This window comes from Corvus hawaiiensis, chromosome 1 (genome assembly GCF_020740725.1).
Source record: "Corvus hawaiiensis isolate bCorHaw1 chromosome 1, bCorHaw1.pri.cur, whole genome shotgun sequence".
NCBI lineage: Eukaryota > Metazoa > Chordata > Aves > Passeriformes > Corvidae > Corvus > Corvus hawaiiensis.
Window position 1 is genome coordinate 59,728,795 of NC_063213.1, and position 25,765 is coordinate 59,754,559.

The 25,765-nt window shown below is 40.8% G+C and overlaps 2 protein-coding genes across 2 annotated transcripts in view; both read right to left on the reverse strand.

Annotated features, from left to right (window-relative positions):
* The window catches only part of RSU1 (Ras suppressor protein 1), a 103,818-nt gene extending 95,935 nt beyond the window's left edge, over positions 1 to 7,883 (reverse strand). Inside the window, exons 1-2 of the mRNA XM_048306873.1 lie at positions 7,802 to 7,883; positions 7,408 to 7,519 (exon numbers count right to left, since the gene is read on the reverse strand). Coding sequence (XP_048162830.1) covers positions 7,408 to 7,516 — 109 coding nt within the window. The 5' untranslated portion in view covers positions 7,517 to 7,519; positions 7,802 to 7,883. The remainder of the gene's footprint in view (positions 1 to 7,407; positions 7,520 to 7,801) is intronic.
* Positions 7,884 to 14,086: 6,203 nt separating this feature from the next.
* The window catches only part of CUBN (cubilin), a 143,627-nt gene continuing 131,948 nt past the window's right edge, over positions 14,087 to 25,765 (reverse strand). Inside the window, exons 60-67 of the mRNA XM_048306902.1 lie at positions 20,695 to 20,900; positions 19,659 to 19,821; positions 19,252 to 19,460; positions 18,458 to 18,605; positions 18,158 to 18,339; positions 16,880 to 17,045; positions 14,838 to 15,073; positions 14,087 to 14,443 (exon numbers count right to left, since the gene is read on the reverse strand). Of these exons, the coding sequence (XP_048162859.1) occupies positions 14,336 to 14,443; positions 14,838 to 15,073; positions 16,880 to 17,045; positions 18,158 to 18,339; positions 18,458 to 18,605; positions 19,252 to 19,460; positions 19,659 to 19,821; positions 20,695 to 20,900 (1,418 nt within the window). The 3' untranslated portion in view covers positions 14,087 to 14,335. The remainder of the gene's footprint in view (positions 14,444 to 14,837; positions 15,074 to 16,879; positions 17,046 to 18,157; positions 18,340 to 18,457; positions 18,606 to 19,251; positions 19,461 to 19,658; positions 19,822 to 20,694; positions 20,901 to 25,765) is intronic.

The window sequence follows — 25,765 nt, forward strand, 5'->3', positions numbered from 1 at the left end:
GAGGACAGGGAAAGAAGCCCACAGAAAGTCTGTAAGGGTATTGTAGGAAAATCATCACTAAAGGGCAGACAAGCAGCTTAGAGCAGAGCTCGAAGTTTAAAACATAAAAGGCACCCCAGCATCTGAACCATAAGCGACCATGTAACACTACTGAGTGCTTACCCATACAGATAAATACAGGATTGCAATTTACCCAGAAAAATGAGAGAAGATACTGGAGATAGTAACAAGCTTGTGAACAAATGCCTAAGTACACTAGTTTCTCTTGGTTTAGCTGTTTTCTTAGCTGTGACAATCAGTAATAGTCAACATTTCATGGGCCCTTGATATCCAAGCCTGACCACCAAGAACACAACCATCAGAAGGGCAGCCCTACCACTTGACATCCAGAGATGAGAAGTGCTCTAGTCTCATGTCTTCAGTTCCAAGGCAAACTGACATCACCAATGCCAGGGAAAAAAACCTGTTTTCCTGCATTTAACTTCAGAAAAATGTCATTCTAGAGCTCTGAGGCTTTACCTAGACTTAACAGCATCAACAAAAAAATTTACTTTGTACAGTATCAAAAACAATAATGATTTTTTTTCGTTTTTTTTTTTTAACAAAGCTGCTTCCATTTCGCTTTGCTTTTAAAACAGATGAGTCGAACTAAAGTGGCAGAATAAGACCAACTAACACCACCTCACCCCCATACTGAAGAGTCAGCATCATGCCATGGGCACAATGACAACTGGACCCCTGCATTGCTTCTGCCTGGCAAAGGTCTGCAACACCCATGCTGAATTGTGGGTGCAGCCACTGGGAAGTCAAACTGGGCACTCAGGTACAGTGTATGTTCTAAGAGAACTTTTCCACTATTTCCTTTTCTACTTCAAAGTTGATGCTTTTTTGGTTTATTAAAGCAGAACAAAGACTGAAGATGCCACCACGCTTCTGTGGCCTTGACTAGATGATTCTAGTTTTGCATAGAGCTTTGCCAGTTTCAGAGAATCCAAAATTCAGATGATCTGTTTTTTATTTTGTTGGAGTGCATAATGAATTTCATTACAGTAAGACCATCCCCACCACATGCCTTTTAATAAAAGCAGCTAGAATGACTTGAGAAACGACACGAGGAAAGCTCAAATTTAGTTCATATATCCACCATGATTTGACTTTCTTCACTCTTTTCTGTCCATTAATCATTTATTCTATGAAGAAGATATGACTTCTGTGATTATTTGTTAAAACTAAGGCTAGACATATCCAAGGTATTAAAATAAAACAAACTCTTTTCATGAGAAATGATAAGATCTTCCCCTGTCTCACTATGGGAAAGCATAAAAATCAAAATGACAACTCACATAGACTAAGAGAAGTGTTTAGGATTTTGTTTCTGTGCTCAAGATGCAATTCAATATTTAAAAGCAGGCCAAATAATATTTAACTCCTGCAAAAAGCCAGCCTCTTCTAAGGAGACAGCACTTGCATGCAACTTGCTTGCACCACAGAAGCATCAAGTCACTGAGCTGCACTAAATGCTACACAGCAGCACAAATGCAAGTAACGGCTCTGGATCAGAAACAAACTGAGCTCAGAAAATGAAGTATTTTACTAAGAGAGAACAGAGGCAGACCTCAATTTAAGCCAAGTGTTTGCACATGGTGAACCTCTCCTGCCACAGTGTCATCATGTCTGTACAAAGGAAGTGTGGATGCTTATTCAAGGGCAATGAAGCTTTGGGGCTGCAGACTTTGGTCTTCTGAACATCAAACTCCTCATGAATTTAAATACCATAATGTTCTGTGCATATTTAAAAGTAAGTCTTCTAACTACACCATCAAGCCATGTGCACCACTGGCCTTTAGCAACACAAGGTTAGAAGCATTATTCTCACTACTCCCTCTCCTTTTTTGTCCCACTACTGTATTCTTCAACTGAGACTATTTTCAGAAAGGTTTCTTCTCTCACACCTATACAGAACAGAACAAAGTCCATATCAAAAATTTCAAGGCTGAAATCCCTAGACCAAAGACATTTGAATCTGTATTTTACTGTCCAAATTTGACTGAAGTCTAGACACCTTGTCTGAGACTCCACTATCTCAGTCAATCCTGATGCATGACAAAAAAATCCCATGGCATCTTTGACCAGCAACAGCAGGCTGACATCCCCCAAAGGAGCAAGAAAGGCTACACTCCACTACTATTTTGAAAAGAGCAAAGTTTTAGGTGTCTGTGCTCTGGACTACTTCCAGCAGCATTTTAGACATATCAAGACAAAGAGATACTTCAGTCTTGAAAGGTCCAAAGCTACCACCAGTTCAGAGACAAATTTAAGAAAGGGAGCCACGATAAGAGAGCAGTACTTGCTCACTCCTTATACAGAGGGGAATTTGCTCACTTACATTAAACTGACCTGTGTCGAACGACCAGCTCCTGGAAATGACATGTTTTCCAGTACGCTGCCACATGCCTACTCCTGTGAAAAGGACTGTGTTGTGGGAACAGCTGACTGAGATTTACCTCATCCTATATATAAAGTCATTCTGCAGGACAACTAAACCATCAAGTCTTGATATCAAAGAAGATACTTGTCTTAGGCAACTGATTAACATCCGCAAGTAACATCTAGAAGGCTAAAGGGGGCCTGGTGGGGCAATTTTGATTTGGATGTACACAGTCCAGGTAAGCATAACACACAACAGGTCAGATGACTCATCCCGAGTACCAGTCTCCCAAGAATGGAGGGGCACTGAGATACCCCTGGGGAATCGCTACAGCCTATGATGCCATTGGAAGAGCTTCTGGACACTGCCTTGATAACATTATAGTCATTAGCATACAGGCAATAAGTTACTATGATTTCATGAATGCACCAGATACTCACACAGAAGTCTGAGGGTCAGGACAATACCTATTGCCAGAGCAATTGACTTCCACAGTAATCACAAACTCTCATTATGGTCCCAGTCCCTCTATTACTTCAAAACAGAGCGAGTCAAGGGAAGAACATTTAGGTTCTTCCATTTTGGCCCTAATATCAAGTCTCTTCATATACTGCAGTCGTGCACTGCAAGTTAGCTTTACAAAAAATATCTGGATGACAATACTCAACCTAATTATTAAGGAAAAAATAAAACAAATAAAAACCCTGTCAAAAAAAAAACCCAAAAAAACCCCAAAAAGCCTGACAAACCAACCAAACAAAAGCAAAATAAATTAGAAAAAAAAACCCCACACCCACAAAACAGGAAGACCCCAGTGACTTTGCTGAGCCAAGATAAGACACTGCCTGTCCCACTGGAGGAAGTTAATGCAGGATGAGCATTACAGTATTGTTACAAGTAGCCTGCCTCTCCATCTTACAGTATTGTTACAAGTAGCCTGCCTCTCCATCTTCTGTCCTTTGGTTATTTTAGGAATGAACAATTTTATAAACACTAACTTTCTGGTAAATAATTCTAGTCATGTTAATTCTTACCATGCAAGTATGTACTTTATTCAAAATATGAATAGCTTACAGATGGAATGATAATGAGAGCCAATTAACACATAAATAGGATTGCATCCAATATTCCTTCCCTGACAACAGAGCAGATGTCACAAGTTATTTGGGCAGAATAATTCCTTCATTCTTAGCTTCTCCATATCAGTCAGTTAAAAGACACATAAATGAGACTGGTCCACACTCTAAGAACAATCCCATAGTTGCTGATGGCTGTTCAAAGTCCTACCAATAAATGCCCCCTATCCTTTGCTACACTAGGGAAAGGGCACACCATTCCCTACTTGCTGAACCTGCTTGTTCAGCCTACGGGATGTCTATTAATGCTCTCTACCATTACCTGTCCATGGTGGACACAGCTTTATAAACAAATGTCATCTATTTATTCCACAATATGAAGGCAAAAAAACCCAAACCGACACAACAGAACACTTCGATGGAGCAAGACATTTTTTAACACTATTTATGTACAGAGGATGCACAACTATAGTATAGATGTGCACACAGATGGTGTAACTGTTGTTTTCTCATATGCTGGAATAATAAGAAGAGTCTTTAACACTTAAAATTGTTTCACACAGTCTTAGTATGACAAGCTAAAGAACAGAACACTTAGATCAAGGGATATTTTTTGTCTCAAATTAAATCTCTTTTCTACAGAACGTCTGAAAAAGGGTTCTCATACTACAGTACTGAAAGCATCAGAAATTCAGATGCTCTCAAGGTCTGTAACACAATTCTAGTTTGTACTTTAAGTCATTAGGAGAAAACATGGAAGTGCCCGGCTTCAAGAAATATTCCAAAAACAGAACTCGACTTCTAATGACATTAATGAACTCCTGATTTAGAAGTGGTTCAGGGACTACTTAATGTTTCTTTGTGAATCTGAATGCCACATTGTAAATAAGCTAGTAACCACGCTCTTTCTTTGCTAAACATGAAAGTGGGAAGAGATGTAAAGGTTGCCAAGCTTCCAGGTCTAAGCTAACTTGTCAATCTCCTTCCAGATAGAAGTATTTCATCCCTAATTGGAAAGAGACACCGATATTTGACAGAGGCAAGTTTTGTCTGTTTCGTCTCTCCCACAGCTGCTACAGAGGGTGGAAGTCAATGCAGAAGAAAATCAGAGTGACTGCCCTGTACTGCAGCAAGTCATTCACTAGACTGAAAAAAAAAAGCCAGAAGAGAATCATATCCAAGACAGGGCATATATTCCCCTTTGCTCCTCTTTGCCCCCACGTAACATCAGTTTTCTCTGTCACTTACATTTTGCTGGGGTTTTTTTCTAAACACACATGACAAGAACAGGGCTACACCTAAGGAAAAGGATTGACTGGCACACTGAACAGATGTTACATGGTATACTTGTTCCAAATCCTTGTGCCTGTATTAACCCTAAGTGAATTAACTTAAGAAAGCTTAAATACAAGCTCACTAGTCATTCTGCAGCAAGTACTCAAATGTGCAGTGAGACAGGGCTTGGTCCTGTCCTTGAAGAGTAAGGACTGTAGGGACCAGCTTACCTTTAGGGGATATTTGGCACCTCTGGTAGGGTCATTCACAACCACTAAATAATTACATGACACAAAATCCTGATCAGGGGCTATTGAACACTGTAACTCAGGCATATCTTCCAACCTACTAAGTCCTTAAAACTCAAATAGTCAAAAACGTTCCCTACAATCGTTATCTAAATTACCTTAACTCTCAACATCTGCTGGTGGCCCTCCTTAGAGATGAAACCCTGTGCAAGAAGAGTCACTGGACATAAATAGTCATGATTGCTTTTAACAGAGATCTTTACTTCATGATCTTTTACTTCAGGAAAAAAAAAAATAGCTGAAAAGGCAAGCTTTAACACCGTCCTGGAAAGGTGTGCAAAACACAGAGAAGGAAAGGTACCAGGTCAGTCTCCTTTAGTTTACATGCCAGTTCTGAGAGCCAGAGAAAACCCAAACACCCAATCTACATTAGAAAAGACCATCCATTTGGAGTCAGATGACAGGGGTTTGAAAACAACAAGTTTAACACTTCCTCAAACCATTACCAAAAATTCAAAAGTAATACCTATTCATTATTTTTTATTTGGCAGAAGGTATTCCTTCTTCAGAAGGCAAATACTTTCATGGTAGAAAAAAACCCCAAACCCAAAAAACACGACTTATCTGTTCTCTGTCAGTGACCACAATAACTGAAAAAGCAATTAGTTTAACAGAAATCAGCCATCATTTCCCCCTTCCCTAACTTTCATCCCAAATTGAAGAAGGCCCCAAATCCCCATGCTAGATCAAGTCACACAACATGTACTAGGAGTATCTGCAGAGACCCCTCTGATGCAGTCTAACTAGGGTACCACAAGTCTATACCCCATGTAGGGAGCTCCCTGCCAAAGACATTTCAGATGCTTAATTAGCAACCTGGTATCAGGGAACATCTGGGGACCACAGTGTTCCACCTTGCGGTCCCTGGCCCTGCCTGAACAACAAATCCTGAAGAGTCTTTGTACAAGAAAAGCTTTTTTTTTTAGGATTATCAATGTGCTTCAACATTATCCTTTCTCTATGCTGAAAGATCAAAGCTGGTTAATTAATTATGTGTCTAGTGCTGATAGAAGGCACCAAGTCTACTTAACAAAAGCAACAGTACTCTGTTGCTGCCCCATATACTCGACAGATCTAAGTATAGTTCTGAAAATTAATCTTTAATTAATGTGAGCTAAACACTACTTTGTCTCAAATAAATGCTCATCCAATAAAAATGCAGTGACTATTTAATATGTGAGCTCACGTACATAGTCCTTACACCACCATCTTCCCAAAGTTCCATGCACCGCCCAGAAGCAGGAAAAGAGTAAGTACAGCATGAAGACTAAAGTACAGAACCTAGTTCTGCAAAACTGTACTTAAGACTTCATCCTTTATTGATGTGCTTGAAGACACCTTGATGTGCTCCTGACACTGCAGATAATGGTGCATTGGTAGGGAGCCATACCCTTCCCTGTGTTCGTATCTCTCTTGTAAGAAGAGTTAGGTACATTTGCTTCTGGCTGCTATCAAGTTTAACAAAGTAAAGAGCTAAACCAGGATACAGTCAAGTTTTAAGTACATTGGTTGGTTGAAATTCTGCTTTTTTTCCCTCATTGCATCACGCATTTAGAAAAATTTCAGCCTGTGGCACACTACAGTCAGTCACAACTTTAACTCCCTGAGTATTGGCTGTGCCATACCATCATGTGCATTTTAGCAAGGCAAAGATACCTGACTTGCTCTTCGTTTATGTGTTCTCCAGAACTGTAACAGCATGTTGTTATTGGTATGCTGTATTTACTGTAAATTAACTACAGCAAATGTACCGTACCAACAGCAGCACCCTGCCATGGTTCAGGAAGCATGTGCAACTGTATAATACCCAAAGCATGATGTTGCTGTATCTGTGTATTACTGTCCTCTCCTTCAGAGACCAGCCACGCGCAATTGCAGGCTGATGTCACCCTATCCCTTTCAAAAACCAGTGGGGATGCTACGTGGCTGGCGATTTTTGTTTCAGTAGCACGACGGAGAAGAGGGAAAGTCTCCCCATCAGTCAAGTGCTAGAATGCCAGCAGTACGACAGGGAACGCTGAGCCCCGGTGCGGGGCTCCCCTGGACACACGCACGGCTCCTTGCGGTGCTGCCGGCAGCCTGATGCGGGGCGTTTCGCTCAGCCCATGGATCTCTCACTAAGCCCCCCATGCCCAAAGGCCACCCCCGCACCGAAGAGTCCCGGGCGGCCGCACCATCGCAGCAGGGCCGGGGCAGCGGCCGGAGCGGGGCGGGGCGGGGCGGGGCGGCCCGGACACCCCGCGCCCAGGGCCGGCCCTGCTCGCCCGGGACAAATAAGGAAGTTTCCGCGCTTTCCCCGCCCGCCGCCGCCGGTACCTACAGAGGCCGGGCACGTCCAGCATGCTGGAGATGCCGCGGTCGCACATGTCCACCTCGGGCTGGTTCTTCTCCCTGCTCTCCTCCACGATCTTCTTCAGGGACTTGGACATGGTCTAGGCGGGGCAGAAATGGACACCGTGAGCCGGGCGGCGGGGGAAACCCGCCGGGGGCTCCAACCGGAACAGCGCCGGGACAGCCCCGTCTCCGAGGGGTCCGAGGGCAGCGAATCCCCCTGTCCGGCGCCGCCGAGGGGCCCCGCCCCGTCCCGCCCCGCCCCGCCCCGCCCTGTCCGCCGCGCCCGCCCCAGGCCGGCGGAGCACTGCCCGGGATGCCGGCGGCTCTCCCGGCCCGGGCGGAGGACAGGCCCGGCCTGGCCCTGCCCCGAGGGCACTCACCGCACGGCGCTCCGGTGGGAAGCGGCGGGACGGCGGGCGGATCCCACGGCGGGACAGCGGGCGGGTCCCGGCGGAACCCCGCCCCGCCCCGCCCCGCCCCGCTCGCCCCCGCGCGCAGGCGCAGCGCAGCCCCGCCCGCACTGACCGGCGGGGGCGGGAGCAGCGCCTGGCGGAGCCGGCGCGGCCTGGAGGGGTCGGGCCGGGACGCTCGGAGCGCTCCGGGTTTGGAAAGGCTGCCGGAGACAAAACACATAATCGCCAAAATAATCCACAGCAAAAAAACCCGGTGCATTTAACCAGCGGTTTCCTTTTCTTCAGGTGCCTTCATGGATTTTCTAGTCGGCTCTAGTAGCAATACCGGTCACAAGGCTGGGTCCGTGTTCTGAGCACTTGTAACTGGCCTCGACAGACCTTGGCGTTGGAGTTACAGCCTTACTGCCCAGAATCTAGTTAAGCGTGTAACCTCTTCCATAGAAGTTAAGAAGCTCCTACTTACTGTCATTCAACAGATGCGGAAGTTCAGAGCAATTAATGACTAAATCTATAAAATTACCTAAAGCCAGCTACCCATTGAGAACCACAGCTTTGAATTTTGCATATGCACCCCATGGTGTTACTTAGTAGCCTAAAAACGGTATCCGCAGAAACCAAGATGATGAACATTTGCCTAAGCCAGCAAATAAAAAACTTTCTGGAGGCACGCCTTCAACTTTTCCTTTTTTTTGGAATGTAAGGATTTAATATCAGACTGCAGAATTGTAGCATGTTTATTCCTAATTGGAGTTTCCTACCTTGAGACCTTCCTGAAGTTACTGTCTGCTTTCAGGTCTTTCTTACAAGATACAACTGGAAGAACTTCCTTGTAGCTGGATTTCTCAGCAGAACCTACTGTCACTCAGATACACAGGACAGTGATGTACAGTTCTTTTTTTGTCTGCAGAAACATGAATCTGGATCCCTTTCTTGTCTAAGAAAATGCCCTGACTGCCACCAGTCAGTTGTCCCAAAGACCTAAGTGCTAACATGTCTGCTGCTCTTTTTTCATGGCAAATGATCGCAGGTGTCATTTGGTAGCAAAGGCCCCTGCAGATTAGTTGTCTGTAAGTGTGGTCCTGCTTCCTTATTCCAATTAACAGCACACGTGACTCTAATAAGACACCCAAAAAACAGTCTTCATGGCTAATGCGAAGCTCACCTCTCTTCTCTCTGCCCCATTTACGCAGTGATCAATACATTGCATGTAGCCTAGATATTCACATTCTACCCCTACCATAGAAGTATTTAGTTACTCCCCACTTAATAAACATATTTTCATTACTCCCTTTCATCAGGATTGTGGGGTTTTTCAGCCATCTAGGTAATTTCATTATCCTGTTGTTGTGTAAAGAATTCATCTATTATTCACACCTTTTATGTGACCTTCTCTGGGTCCTGCTTGAGCAAACCTTTTGTCTGAGCATGAATTCATACCCCAGTCAGGTCTGCATTGAATTTGGCAAAGGGGAGTTGCTGTCAAGCCTTCCTTTTAGAGTTTCACAGTGCCTCCTGGACACTGAGTACCAATTGTCTGAGAAGATGTGGGAAGGAAGCTACACAAGCCACACTGTCCAAAGGTTCTTGATCATGAAAACTGATTTTTCAGATTGTCCCTTCAGCAGTCATGGAGAGTCATTTCTTGCAGAGGGTCTGTGTCACTGCAGTCACCCAGTCTCCCTCCTCTTATCCCCCCATCTCTTCCCAGTACATGCAGTCATTCCAAAACCCCTTTGGCCCCAGATATTCCTAGCTCCCTCTATACCCCCAGCTGGAGACTGGTCAGCCCGTGCCTAGGGACCAGCCAGTAGAGCCCTCCCCACATGTACAGTGCTTGAGCTCACAGTAGAAGCTTTTTCTATTTAGGTCTTGCTGTATCTTATAGCTACTGATTTTTGCTTATGAAACAACTATAAAATATCTTTGCTATCTGTCAGATCTGTTCTAAATCCGTCACTTGGCTTAAATGTTTGTAGAGCAGATGCCTGAGTTCTTTGCAGAGACTGGCATATGCCTTCTGTCCTTAGGACTGCAGGCTAAAGTAGGTGACTATAGGTCGATGGATGGCCATGATTGTGTGGCAGAGCTGCAGTTTTCCCTGTGCTGGTCAGAGGAGGGAGAAGTTGCCCCTGCAGTGGTGCTCCAGCCTGCTCCGCCTGGGCAGTGACGGCTGGACCTGCCTCCTGCTGTCTCCTCTCACTGCGCTGGGGATCAGCAAGGGGAGGAGCAGCTCTGATGGCTCCATTGCTTTCGCTGTCCTAGGTACTTCTATTCACCAAGGAAATTTTGTTTTACATTATTATTCTATTTCTATCCCTGCTTTCCCCCTCCAAGAAAAGCTGTGATAATGGGCAACATTAATGCAGGAATAGCGTGTCATCAAAACCATACAACAGCAACACGCCCCTGCAAAACCAGTTGTGTAGTGCTGGGCACTGCTACTACAAAGGTATCCATCAACATTACACTCACTAAGTGTGATAACTGGCAATATTTATTTTTCCAATCATTTCCTTATATAAGCAAACTCCTAGAAGTTGGCCTCTGGTTTTATTATCATTTAATAACCGTTTTATACATTTATTAATAAACCTGTATTGTTGCAGTTGTTTTGTATTAGGAACAATATAGTTAATCCCATGAATTTTTGTTGCATTTCATTTTAATTAGGACTGAAAAATAATCCTCCAGTTTTAGTTTGGCAGTTGACAAAAAATAATTACTCCAAATTTGTTAATTCTGGTGCCTAGGACACGTATCCTGTGTTATTATGGGGAACTGAGACACCTCCTCCTTTGCTTAATGAACCAATTGAAAACTGTTTTTCAGTCAAAATTGCTTTGTAAATTTAACTAAAATTAGCTAATGTTTTAAATTGACCAGCATCATGATTTCTGGCATTTAGCTGTGTATCTTCTGTCTCCTTTACTTCAAGTAACTATAACCCTAGGAATATCTCATTGTGGTATTATTTCTCATTTCCAAAGAACAGTCTTGCTACATGGGAAAGGCAATTAAAAACGTTGTTACAGACATTTTAGTGCTTATTCTTCAAATCCTGGTCTTTGGAGGGCTTACCATTTATATATAACTGCCTAATAAAATTACTTTTATATAAGAATAAACATCTATAGTAACAAGCAGAAGAAGATTTACATGTAACATAAAACCATGCAGGCTCTAGAAAGTGAAAACCTGCACATTCATTATCCGTGCTTTGCAATTGACAGAGGGAGGTTGTAGCCATGCAGTTATTGCAATACAGACATGCAGCATTCACAACAATGACATTATAAAATAGCAGTGTACACAGACGTAAAAGCAGTGTTGTGAGATGAAGCTATATTTCTTATTAAACACAGATTTTTTTTTCTTTGGAATTGTACACTGCAAAAAGCACATAGAAGTTCCATGGAATAATTCTTTCCAGATCATTTGTTCTGCTTGTTTGTGTGTGCTGTGGGTTCCTTTTAAAGCAAGTGTTTTAAATTACTTCTTACCTTCCAAGACAGAAACATGGCTTAATAGCAGCTCTCTTCTTTAAGGACCTCCACTTTAATACTTCTGCAGTTGGTATTTTTGTTGTCGCTCCTCATATAAATTAGAGGACAGCAGTAGGTTACTTTGTTTCTTTATTCCTTTGTTCCTTTTTTTTTTAAAGAATGGGTTTGATAATTTACTCTAATTTTAGACTTCGACTATTTTTGGTGAGAGTCAGTTCGGCGAGATCAATTGAACCTTTTACCAGTAGCTTCATTCAACAGTCTTCATGAGCACAAATTCTCTGCTGGACCTCTTTTTTTCTCTAAATAACCTCATGCATTTTACTCATTTGTCAATAAAATTATGCATAGGTACTGAGTACTTCCAACATTTAAAAATGTGCCAAGCATTAGTTAGTTATTGTTGGATTTAAAAAAAACCTTAAAAATTTCTCTTCCTCCCATTCATAGTGCTCTTTAGTCTTTTCTTCTCCAGAATTCCAATGATTTTTTAAATTTGATGATACAACAGAAGATCTTGCCAGCAGCAAGTATTTATTGTATAAAAAAATGTCCAAAAGCATTTAATTGCTTTGAGGTGAAACATGCTTTTTCTCTTCATGAAATCAGTCTTTTTGAAGTATAGATTTCAGCAAACTCACCAATTTAACAGAGTTCCCCATGAGATCCTAAGGGCAGAGGTTGTGTTACCAGAATGGCCTCAGGCATGTGAAGGTGCCCAGAGCACATCTCCATAGCAGTCCCTAAGTCAGCAGACCAGCCTCAGTGCGGTGAGCTCAGGGACTGCCGTGTCCTCGGGCAGCTTGGTGTCCTTAAACTGTGTGAGGTGGAGCTGACACCAGCCTTGAAGAGCCACTAATGAACTTCATTCATTAAAACCACATGCAGGTTTCTGTTTGCCATTTTATGCTCTGTCACACCTGCAAAAAGGCCGAGGTTTAACCTGAGAACGCATTTCTGACAGGGCTGATCCACTTTTAGCAGGAGCAATGAACGTACCACAGAACACTCCCTGCAGTGGCAGGGAGCTGTTTGGAGGGACATATCCTTCCCTTTCACATGTGGCTTCCAGCTGAGCTGTGCTCCGGGCTGGTGAAATGCAGAAAATGACAACATTCTTGCCAAGCTGATTCATGCCCAAAATCTGATGCTTCCACGTCCAGCCACCCAGCAGCAAGTGACAGCATCCAGAACTTGAGGGGATTCTCTGCCAACTGCAGATTTGGTGCACCAACTGCACCAAATCCATGGTGACTCATAGGAAGGTCAGAGTCACAATGGACGTTCATAAAGCCTGTGATGCCGCGTTCCACAGGGGACCAATACAGTCCTCCTTATCTCTGCAGGCAAACCACTCAATCCATGCTTGATAGTACCTGGAGTTCCTTACACATTGCTGTCTGTAGAATTTATTTTGTGGCTTTATGTCCAGACAGTTCAGATGTTTCTTTATTGCTTGCTGTCACCTGTAGGGAGTTTTAATAAACCATATGGACAAAGATTGCATCATCCTTTGACTGCAAATACCACATCAGTTTGAGTGGACCTGTACATAGACTCAGTTTTTCTTAATCCTTGGACAATTATAAAATGCTGGCTTACATCTCATTCTGTTGGCCAGTGGGACTTCACAGGTTTCTCTTTTTCTAACTTACCACCAGAGGATTTTGAGTTGTATTTTATAGTTTGTCCTTTTTGTCTGCTTTGTTTTTTCTACATTTTATCTTAATCAGAGTATCTGCTTGCTCAGCTGTAATAAAGTTTTGTATGTTTGTGGAATGATGGCTTTTTCGGCATTCACTGGGAAATCTTCAAAGTGTTCCTAGATTTTGTTAAAACTGCCACTTACACTTTAATATAATTTCACAATTATTACTGGAATGATCAAATTAAGGAATTGTTTTCACTGTGAGTGACTCCTTGTAATAGTTGTGAAGGAAGAATTCTCATAAGGCCATGTTCCTTTGCTGCTGTCCAAATTTCTCTTGTCTGTCCATTACAGTTGACATTCAGGAAATGAATTGGTCATTTGTTCTGGATTGTGACAAAAAATGTTTCATGGTGGGAATCAGTGTCCTCTGTATACCCTGTCCACAACATCTTTTATGTACGATGTATGTTAGCCTGGGGAAGGGAAAAACTAATTGTAGTCAAAGGTCAATTGATATTTTTATGTCTGCCCTATTCCAAAGTTATATCTGTTTCATAAATGTCTAGGTAGTTGCCTACAATTTGACTAGAAGAGTGACATAGTTACTAAAAGTCTCAAAAGTATTTTATATTCAGTCATAAAATAGACTTTGAAGCTTGAAAATGTAATTCAACAAGTATAACTACAGGTATCTGAATATATTGAACATAGGGCTCTGATCCTGACATTACTTCTTAATGTGGTTAAGATTTAGAACCATATCATGTCCTTGCTTTGTTAAACTTCAGTGAATGCTCAAGTACTGATTCAGCTGGGTTCTTATACCCAATGCACAGTATTACTGAAAGTTCTTCAGCACAGTTATCTGTTTAAGTGGTTGTAGGACAGGGACCATTTTTTAGCAAATTCTGATTTGATCTAATTTGAATAAAACTTAAGCTGATATTTTCAGAGATGCTTGGGACAAAACCACGTAACTCTAGAGAACTAATTAAAGATGGCTTCATGTCTTCTGTCCTCTTATTAACTTAATGTGTAAGTTTTATCCTGGGTAATTCACTTTTTATAGCATTAATTGTGAAACTTTGAAATTATGTAGAAGAATATAAATAATATGTTGCAAAAGCTCTTTTTCCCAGTTGGGTAGGTAATAGTTTATTTTCAGTACAATGGGAGACCAAGGGGTTTTTTGACAGAATTCCAAATTCATAATAGCTACATTTACAGTAACTTTTAAAAGACCTTCTTTCAGCTGCAATTATCATCACTGGACTTCAAACCTCCTTTATGATCTAGAGTCTCTTCAGTATAGCATGGAATGGTAATATATTTCTCATAAACAGCGTTTTAGCTCGTCCAGCTTAACTGGAATCCTGATGGTAAAGTCACATATTCAGCATGAAATTTTATATAGACTTGATGAGATGTAGCAGTAAATGGAGCAATGTTTGTATCCTAAAATGAAAGACAAGAAAAATGAAAAGCTTTATAGAACATCAAGATCCTTTGAAAGAGACAGAGAGTTAAAACTGAGGCACAAATTGGACCATAGATTGACAGTGATCTCAGGTCTGTTCTAGTTACTGCTGCTGCATTTCTCCCTCAGGCTATTGCAAATATTTAAATCACAAATACAACGAAGTACGGAGCAAACTTGTTTGATGCCTCCCACTAGATGTCACTGTACGGTCTGAGTTGGAAGGCTTCTAAGGTGCCACACCTGCCTTATGCCTCGCTTCCACTCATCTATGTGGAACTCCTGCCAGAATTAGGGAAATGGTCTTGTACACGAAACAGTAAAAATTCCTTTTAACCACTTCTGGGGTCACAGAGGGAAAGCAATACGTACCGTGCCACAGTAGGGCCCGGCAGGGGGATGGCTGGCATCTGGCCCATTGTAGAGGATCAGATAGTTGCTGCTGCAATCCCCTGGGTCATCGATGCTGATGAAATCAAAGTTCACTGTGACAATTCGTCCCTGGGGCGCAGTAATGGCCCACTCGCAGTCAGTGTTGCTGTGGTAAGTTGCTGGGTACCGGGGACTGGCAAATGAGCCAGTGGTGCCATATAATGTTCCGCCGCATCCTGGAAGCAGACACTGTTAGTTGGCCTAGAAGGCTTAGTTTCACAGGGTAATACATGATGTAGTGCATTAGTACAGTATTAGTAGTAGTGCTGAAAAACAGAGACTGAGCTGTGACAACTAATGTGGCTAAGAACACTAATAAGTAAGAGATAAAACTGAGGCTCTAGAATATGCAATGTACATTAGACCATCACTGAATATTAAAAACCACACCCCCTCCCCCCCAAATTCTTTGAAACAGGAACTGAAATTTTAAGTCTGTGCCTTAATCCGTTCAGTTCTCAGCTACTCAACTGGAGATGAATTCACTGTGACTGTTTTTAGGCATGAAAAGTAGTGAATCCTCATCGGATAGAAAAATATAGAGAACAGCTCAGAGAAATTAGTCATATTAAGTAAATCAAAGTCCATTTCTATCAAAATTCAATCTTCAACAGTGGGCAGAAGCAGATGACCTGGGGAAAATGCAAGTTTATAGAGAAAAAATGTGCAGGTCATGCCCCAGATTAACCTCAGTCTCCAAGAATTTTCAGCTTACTGCTCCTGGAGATGGCATCTTTCTACTTAATAATGTTTATCAGATGTCTTCCATGAACTTGTGTGTGTAGCCCTTGAATCCATGTAAATTTGTAGCATGCTGTGGGAAGGAGTGCCACAATTTAACTGCATATTGTATCAAGAACTGGTTTGTTTAGTTCGTTTCGAACCTATGAGCTCCTGGCTTTATATGATGGCTGCTAGTTCTTCTATGGGAGAAGTCAGTGAACAGGTGATCACTATTTATGATCCAATATCACTCGATTTTATAGACTTCAGTAGTTTCTTAACCAGCTTAAAAAGTCTCAGCATACCTCATACAGAAGCCTTTTTAATCTTGAGCCCTTTATTAATCCTGATTTTTTATAAGGGGAAGAGACCAGAACTGTGCACATGATTCAATTTGTGTGTGTACTATGGATTTATACAGTGGCTGTCTATTTCTTCTCTGTTCCTTTCCCAATAATTTCTATCACTATGCCAGTCTATTTGACGCTTAGTGAACTTTTGTTTTCATGAAACTATTTTACCCCAAAGATCTTCTCGTTGAGTACTTAAAGTCAACTCAGTGCCCATATTTTTGCAAGTAAAGTTAGGATTGTCTTTTTTTTGACCACATTCTTTGTTGACACTTTCCTACACTGAGCTTTATCTGCCTTTCCATCACTGGGTCACTAAGTACTGTATGGTTATTCTGCAGTGCTTCTTATCTGGCCACAAGCTTTTCTACATCCAGTAACTCCATGTCATGAAGAAACTATTACCCAGCTGTTCACTGCCATTTCATAAGCCATTCATGAATGTGTCCATGACATAGTCACTACACAGCATTATAGGTAGTTTATTTTCTTGGGGCAACTTCCTGTCCTCTTCAGGCTTAGCTGTGCCTAGCTTCTAGGGCATATCACAACTGGACTATCGGAGCAAGGTGAGTCACCACCACCACCACCACTCTGTAGATCCCAAGGTAGATGTTCCTGATATTTTCCAGCCCCTCAGTGAAAGAAGGAGGTCTTCATCTTAAGTGGATTGTATCATCTGAAGTTTCTAAAGTCTATATTAGGGAGACGGAATTGCTTCCATCTCGTGAAATGAATCTTGCCCCACTGGTCTTGAGAAGCAACTACATCTCTCCAGTGACTGAGTAGGGTGGACTGTGGGCGCTAGGGAAGGTCTAAAGTAGTGATGAGGCAGGGTCCAAAAAGAGTTGAATTCCACATTGCTGCATTTTCCTTCTATGTAGCATTATTTTGTAGCTACAGCCTTACCACTTGATGATGAAGTCCAAGTAATTTCATATCCATCATGAGCCCCTGAAAAATCGCTCTTGAAACGAAGGTAGACAACATGGTTTTGGGGGAAGATGGGACTGGGCACAGTGTTTCCACAGAACCTGCCAAGTAGGGGTGATTGCACATCACTCCCATTTCTGACCTTCAGGAGACACAAAAAATACTGTCAACATTAACTTCCTATGCCAGTTATACACCAGCACAATTCTTCACAGTTACAAACACAGCACAAACTAAGTAGTGACTTGCATGCATACTATAGCTGTCATTTTAATACTGTTTTTTTTCCTACCACATATTCTTATGTAGAAGGAAAAAGAGACCATTAACTGGTCTGAGTTTTCTAAGTAATTGCACAGAACAAGTATCATCAGAAACAGGCAGCTAAGTGTTATAATGTGGTGTATCTCCTGACTGAAAAAAATTAACTAGTAGCTAAGATGTCCTTATGCAATTCAAGCCCATGTTTTGCTTTTCATAAGAAATGTTAATATTCCAGAGGAAAAGATTGATTCTTCACCCTGCAGACTACTCTTTTCCCCAGTCACATTAAGACACAGATCATATTACATAGCTCAGATTTAATCTGATTTTTTTTCTGTTCTCCAATAATGCTGGTACTTAGATCCATTTCTTGAGACAGTAAAGAGGATATGAAAGGAGAGCTAAATAATGATTTTGCCACAGACGTCTGGGTTTTGCTATCTGACCAGTGAACAGGGAAACCTGCAAGAGTGAGGATTGTGTAGGAGGAAGATACCCTTTTCATTGACACGAAGTACTTTTGCAAGTATCTTACAGTTGTCACTAGAGCTTGTTGGTTTCAGGTTTGTTTTTGTTTTTTTTTTTTAATTGCTTTTTTAGGAAAAAATCTTTCTAGAGAAAAATATCAACCAGGTGGAATCTACTGCTGTAACAAACCCACTCAGATTTATGGCTTTCTGGTCATGCATAGATGTTAATATCAAACACAAGCTATTCCAGATGACTTTGTTAACTGGGTAACCTCAACAAGAGCCAGGTAAAGATGAGTTAGCTGATAATGAAACTATTTATTCACTGGGTTTGTACTTACTAGGGTGTATTGTTTAACCTCTTACTATAACATCTAAGTATTTTTCACCATAAAATTGTAGCAATAAATTAGTTCCTAATTCAGTCAGTTGAACTCAGACTTGATCCAAACTTATTAATATCCTTTGAATTCAGTAGATTTTTACACAGGCTCACAAAATATGTATACTTGCAAGATACCTCTAGGAAATCACGTGAACACTGGATGCTGTCTTCCAAACTGAAATAATGGAAAAAGAGAGATATTGTGTGATTTGGGGGAGCTCGAAGAATGATAGAACAATCCATATTATTGGGGTGAGGACCAGGCCAGCCAGGGCTCTTCAGGTAACCAAATGTCTGATTGTACTCTCTGCTGCAACCTTGAGACAGAAAACCAGAAACATATAAGGATTTCAGATCTCTGTATTGCTTTTCAATGTATGAAATAAACAAAGAGAATAGTAGATAGATTTTTTTGGGGCATTTCTTCAGGCTTACCTGTAGCTTGATAGGAAAATCGGACTCCATTGTTAATCATATATTCATCTGACTTGAAAGTCACAATGGCAGTGCGATCGTAAGAATAAAATTCAGGGACTGGAAACGTTTCAGTGCCACAGAATCTATGGGCTGACCCTTGACTCTGCTGGAATTTAATACATCACAAGTTACTTAATGATATAATTCAGTTTTATATTTACTTAAGGTAAATAAATCTCTCAACACTTTATATACCAGTTATAAAATTGCATTTCAAAGTTCTCATGGAAATCACTTAATAATATCTCAACATTTCGTGTGGAATTAGTATTAGAAACAAATATAATATAACAGGTATTCTCATGCCAAAATGAGAAATGATGAAAGAAGGTTTAGAATAGTGTAATATGAGGGACATAAATAGTTGGGGTTTTTTTGTGGTGTTTTTAAAAACACTCTTCCTGGCATGAATATTCATTTTTATTATGGTTCTTGGATGAGAGGAAGCACAAAACTTGCTGTGGGACAGTATTTTCTGGGTGTTAAGTTTGGCAGCACTGTTACTTGGTGCAACTGTGAAAAACGGTGTAACACTTGCCCAGTTCTAACTCCATGTGTGCAGAGAGTGCCTCTGTGAGGTCTGTGTACAATTACCCTACCTTAAGTGGGGCACGGTGAGTAATGCTTTGGATGTGCCCCTCACAAAGAATCATCAATGAATATATTACCAAACAGTAGATTTCTTCTCTCATTCCAAACAGTAAACGGAGCTGAATGGGAATGGGGAATAGTATCCCCTGTAAATTTCTTACTGTTGGTGAATCCTGGAGTTCTAGGTAGTTCTGAGAGCAGTCCTGGCTGGAATGGAGGTGGAAGGCCTCTACCACCACCCTGACTTGCTGTTGTGGAGGGGCGTCAATGACCCAAGTGCAGAGAGTAAATGGTGGATATTCATTTGGAAAATTAGGAGATGTTGCAGTCAGGGATGTAGAAGTTGCATTATAGATTCCTCCACACAGGCCTGTGTAAAACAGTAGCAAATGCATCGTAGAGTGAAAACTGGGGAAACTATTTTTTGAGAAAAACTCAAATGGAGTTGAGTTTTGGATGGTATACTTTTGTATTTACCTTTGAGTCTCTGGAAGGAAAACAAAAAGCAAAATACACGCTAATGGTGTCACCAATTTATATGCATACATATATATAGATGTATACTTACGATCCACTGTGGTGTAGGTGGCATTGAAACCCCCCCTTTCCACAGAATTGTCTGTGTGAAATTTCACCGTCAAGGAATTATGGGTAGAAAGAAAAGGAGCTGGCACTGTAGATCCACAGAATGTTCCAACTAAATTGGCATTTTCATTATCTCCATCGTAAAGCTGAAAGAAGCAAAATATATAACTAATAGTTTAGGCACAACAAACAAATAAAGGAAAATAAAATTCTCTGACCCCTCCTTACATTACAATTTCGTTTACTTGAAAGCCCAGTATGTGCTCTTGTGCTTTAATAGGATGTTCTTGATGACCATAATTATTCACTGCCATATTAACTAATTCTGTTGGACAGGGTAAATCTCATTATGGAACATTCTGGTGCTGTCTCAGCAAATCTATCAAAAAATGATTACATTTTAATTTGGCATTCTCATTTCTTTATTATATGTAAACTCAAAGTGCTTTTCAGTGAGAAGATTGATTTTATTCATCAAAATGTAGAATGAATTAATTGCTTCATTGAGTATCTCAAATGTTCAACAGGATCTATAACATTCCTTGATGGAGTTTGTTTAGCAGGATTCTGCTATTTGATGTTTTGTATGCTCATCTCCAAGAAAATAGCTTCTACAGGTGAGCACTGAGCACCAAGACTTTTGATGAAAAAAAAATATGAAAAATTTTATTAATTTAAGTCCTTTCAAGCAATTGTGTATGATAATGAATCTGCAAGTTTACTCTGAAGTTTTGCTTTACATGTGTTTGGGTTTTGTTTTGTTTCTATTCGGTGAAATAAATACTCATTAAATGAGCAGTCTGAGACCAGAAGTGTGTGTAATGTTAAAACTCTTACTGGTTTCCAAAAAGACAGGATGACATCTGGAGTTGTAATCTAACCCAATGAAAATATTTAATTATGTTAAGCAATTTAATTTCTTCTTAAGATCATTTTCTGTTAGTTAAATTAGCCTCATGGAGAACATAATGGATTGTATCTCACTGATACTTTCTTGTTAAAATACGCAGCTCTCTTACTTTGACATAATCATATCGGCAAATCTGAGCAGACTGTGCTTCAAGCTCAAATGAAGTGAAGTTGAGGTTGATCAGTTTGTTTACAGGTGCAGTTATGATCCATACACAGTCCAAATTTTTCTCATATCTTCTGGTCACATTGGAAACTGGAGGGCCAAAGGTAGAAGCTGAAGTTGACAAGTAACCACCACAGCCATTCTGAGGTCCTGTTGAAGAAGCAGAAGCTTTTTAACAGCAATTCCTGACATTTATTTAATCTTCAACTCCTTAATGTTAAGCCAGCAGCTTTTTATCTGTGCTACAGTATTTTACTGTCCTGTCTTGCAAGGACTATCTGAGTGATTAAAAGACTTTCAACACAAAGAGAGACATGAATCACAATTAGATTTCATAGAGTGATTTAAGAAAGTCTCTTGACTTCTGTTGAATATAAAAACAGTATTTACTTTGAAAATGTAGCGATAGAAATTTTTAACAGGAACTGTAAGAAGACAGAGGGCAGCAATGAAACAGAAAAGCATTGGTCTGAAGACCTTTGAACGGGATTCTTGCTGGCCGCTGAGAATATTTAGTCAGTAGGGGGCACTGAGCTGTTGGCTTTGAAAATGTGATATAAAATCAAGTTGCTTGTTTTGGCAATAAAACCGCATCCTAGGGGGATTGAATTTGGCAGCCTGACACCGTATTCACGAATCTAGCTAAAAGGGACTTACTTCTGGAAGCGTTTTGCTTGGTGGGAACTTACAGCCCCTCTGAAATGCAGGCTGCTTTTAATTTGGTTCCCACAGACAGGGCTAAGTCCTTGACTTATTTACTGTGAAAATTTGAACCCTATAAAGTCAGTCACATTGAAAGAAATTACCTTTGGGGAAAAGCAGTTATTTGTCACATTGAATTACAAACAAGCAAAAAACACAGATTATCACAAGCTTTTTTTTTTTTTTTTTTTTAAATAGTTTGATTTCCAGAGGTTGGACTGGGTTAGTAAATGTGCTCATCAATTCATTTATTTCCTTCCCCAGTCTCTATGAGGTCTCCTGGCCACTTACTTAACTCAGGAATTTAAATAAAATCTTGTTTATACTCTTGCTTTGGGGTCTGAGGAAAGAGTTTTTGTAAACTGCACAGAGCAGAGGAGTAACTGCAAGCAGCCTTTTTCTTCTGCAGCAAATCCATTTATGAGCATTCAATAACAAACGAAGCTACAGCTGTGGCTAAGCAACACAAGCAGGGTTTCAGAATTTCATCTGCATGTGTAAAATATGCCTGTCTGGCACATTCAGTGACTTAACCTTGACACGCTGATACATTTCCAGACATATAAAACTGTACCTTACTTGAGCTACAGTGTTACAAAAGATCGTTCTGGTGAGAAATCAGCATCCAAGATCAGGATTGCATCAGTAACCCGGGGCTTGCGAGACTGTTGTGGTTAAAGCAGAGTGACTAAGGCTGAAAGTCATCCTGCTCTACCAACCAAAGCCAGAAAACCCCACCCTGTAAAGCAGTTTGCTTAAACCCAAAATCCTAGTAACATTAGATTTCAGCTTTTGCTATAGCTAAAAATTAACAGAAGAAACCTATTACAAAGTGAAAAAGTCAGGAATTAATAGTCCAGTTTTGTGGGCATTTAATGAAGTCAGAAATTTGGAAAAGTGTTAGCATTCATACCAGTGTCACTGCAGAAGGCAAGAACAGCAGGGGAAATGTGAGCAATAAATCACATTCTCACAAATAGTCTAGGAAGGAGGAAAATGTCAGACAGGAGGGTGCCTGGGCCCTAAGAGTGCAGTTTCACCCTTCTGTGTGATTTATTCCATTCCTCTGAAACAATCTTATTGGGGCTGTTTCCTGCCAGCATTTTTGGACAATGTCTGCTAAAGATAACATTAAGCATATAAACGCCATAGATCATAGTCTGACCATCCAGCCCTGCAATATTGAGTCTGGACTGATATATGGGTCAGACTCTAACAAAGCTCCCCTTCCTCTTTTTCAAAGGTAGAATTGCAGACATGCCAGTCAGACCATGGCAACACGAGTCAGGGAATTGCCACAGAGCCATGTGACAAGAAGGCTCTCAGTGCTGCAGGATCATCCTTTTTTTTTTAATATTATATGTCTGGACTTTGCAGTGGTGAAATTCACTGCTAACTGTGCAGCTATGAACACAGCTCTAATGACAAAGAATTCATATGTGGGTAGGCTCTGTGTGTACAGCATATGAAAAGGACCTGACAGAGTGAGAAGCAGGCCAAATCCTCCTTATCAGAAGAGTAATTCCAACTAATATAGTATAGCCAGCAATATCATCTAAGGGGACATAAATAACTGAAAGTGTGATTTATAGTTAATAAACATGATGTTTCACAATGCCTGGCCTGCTCAGCTGGGGTAGAGTCAGATGCTTACAGGACAGTACATTATAAATAACAGCTAGATTGGAAGCTGACCAGATATCAAGTAGTCCTGCATCAAGCCACATAAAGAGCAGTCCTAGTTGAAAAATCCATCTCTCTTGGTGCTTTTCAGAACTGATCAATGTCACATCTGATTGCAGGCACTAGAAGCTACACAATAGTGAAACTGTGTAGATGAAGGTAACACCCACAAGTAAATGAAGAACCAACTGCTTAACAGGAGGGAACTAAGAGAAACGCTATCTCACTGCATTTTAGCCAAGACAAAACACATTGCTTTAAAAATCAGCACCACTTCTGAGCAGAAGGCCAAAGAGTAGCCATCCAGCCTCCATATGATTTATAATGGAAAGATATTCATCACTGCCTAACACAGCCAGAAACAAATGTAGCTAAAATCTAGGCAAAATCTGGGGCTGAGAAGTCTGTTAATTTGTAGAATAGACTCTTTTATATTAAAAGCTAAACTTGATTAGGATAGTGAGAAACGTACCTCATAGAACAATTTGTATGTTAGCAGATGGACCAACTACATGGCTGACTGTCTTGTTTTACTCTTTGCTTTCTTATTTGAAATAAAAATCATAAGGTCATCATAAATCAGATGGCAATTTTGTTCTCATAAACAGCTTGCCAGAGAACAAAAATTGTCAGAACTAGGGCACACACTGTCATCTGTAATTGCTTTTGGTGGGAAGCATTAATGAAACTAAAAGGCTCAAGGACCATTCAGAAAAGAAGGAATTGAAGGTTCCCTATGGCAAATAAAAATCATTACAGCAGAGACCAAGAAAATGTTTCTCTGTTAAGAGTTATCCCCTCTAGATATGGAATAAAGATGAAGATAAATCTTTGAAGCTTCCTGCCTTTGAAGTACAGCCACGGTTCATTTATACAGGTATGGGTGCAATGAAAGGGTAACCTACTGAATCTATCAGAATCAACTAAACCGCTGACATTTCAAAAGACAACAAAGCAGTTTTGCTGTCTTTCCCTTCTTTTACAAATGAGCACCCTATACAGCTACTAGAAGGCTGCAAAGTTAAAGAAATGGTCTCGTTCTGCTCGATAGTAATGAAAATTCCCTCCAAGACTTCTGACTCTCTTTTGGTTTCACTTAGAAGCATCCCTCTAGACTTCTCTCTGATCTGAACTAAAGATGGGTATACGCAAAAATTAGTGCAGTTAAGACTAATTCTTCTTTCTTGATGGGTCTTATTTCCAGTGCATGGGAGTGGCTGGACTTACTGTGGCTGATAATTACCTCATACCTTATCTGGATCATGGCTTCAAGCAGTAAGGCTCAGAAGGACAGGGTGGAGTGGGGAATTGTATTCTGCTTTGTCTTGTGGCTGATACTGAAGGTTGGTAAACCTTCTGAAGCTGATCTGTTCCTGTGTTTGGCAATCACTGCACCAACATTGTGATTTTGTGTGGCTGCAGGCCCTATCCACAGAGCCTGCAACATTTCAGGAGACCTCTGAAAGCACAAGGCCCTTTAGAGTCCTTAGACTAGCTGCTATGAAGAAATGTTTTTTGACTGGTTTGATGGCCTGGCAATGGCAGGCAGTGACATTTAGGACTGTAAAGCCCCAGTATCCTGCTTTAGCTGGATTTCACAAATGCAGTCAGAGGGAATTTGTATCCTTAAGGTTTTTTGGACTGATACCAAGAGTAACGGTCCAGACATGCTCTGTCCTAAGCCTGCAAAACTGTGATCTATGTCCTATCCATCTCCTTGATCCTTGTCTGGGAGACCAAAGGCTGATGTGCAGTTTTGCCTAATTCCAATATTTAGTAATACTGAAGTAGTGTTCATATTTGGCACCACAGCTGCTTAAGCCTTTGCAGATCCCTCTTGTGATGTGAATGAGAAAGGTCTCCTCACGTCTTTTTTGTATGCACCAGAGGACAGATTTTCAGCTGAAGAAGTCATTGACTTCAGTCAAGCTAAGACAATTCACGCCAGCAGAGTTCACCCACATTTTTTTGAAGTTCCATTAATCTGAATATCCCATCAACTTTTAACCACTTAGTCACTACAAAGATATGTAATTACTGTGTCAGAAAATAAGTTTTCACCTCAATTTTTCAGATCAGACAGAAATTTCTCATTTGAATGTCTGCCTTTCTTCTTATCTGTCCAATCCGATGCAAGTCCTTTCTACTTATTTTGCTTTGGAAGAAGAAATCCTTCACTGGAGTTATTCAAGCACTGTTTGGATGCAATCCTACGCAATGTTGTCTAGGATGACCCTGCCTGAGCAGGGAGGTTGGAGCAGATGACCCACTGTGGTCCTTTCCAACATCACCCATTCTGTCACCCTGTGATCAATTAACTGACATTTCTGAGAGGCATTCGTAGACAATCCCTTAGCTCAACAGTTGTATTCTTTTCAAAGACACCAAAGAGATGTATTCCAACACCACAAATGCTTTCTAAATTTAGTGAGATTTCAAGCTGAGGGATATTTTTATATTTGAGCCCCAAAATACATTTAGAAACAGTCTGGGAGTTGTGACTTATGATCATATAATCTGATCCTGTCACAGATGTTCTTATTTCCATAGACTATAATAAGATCAAGAAAAGATATTATTAGCCACAATTTATTCACTTATTTTAATACGTAAAGCTAATCATAAGTTAT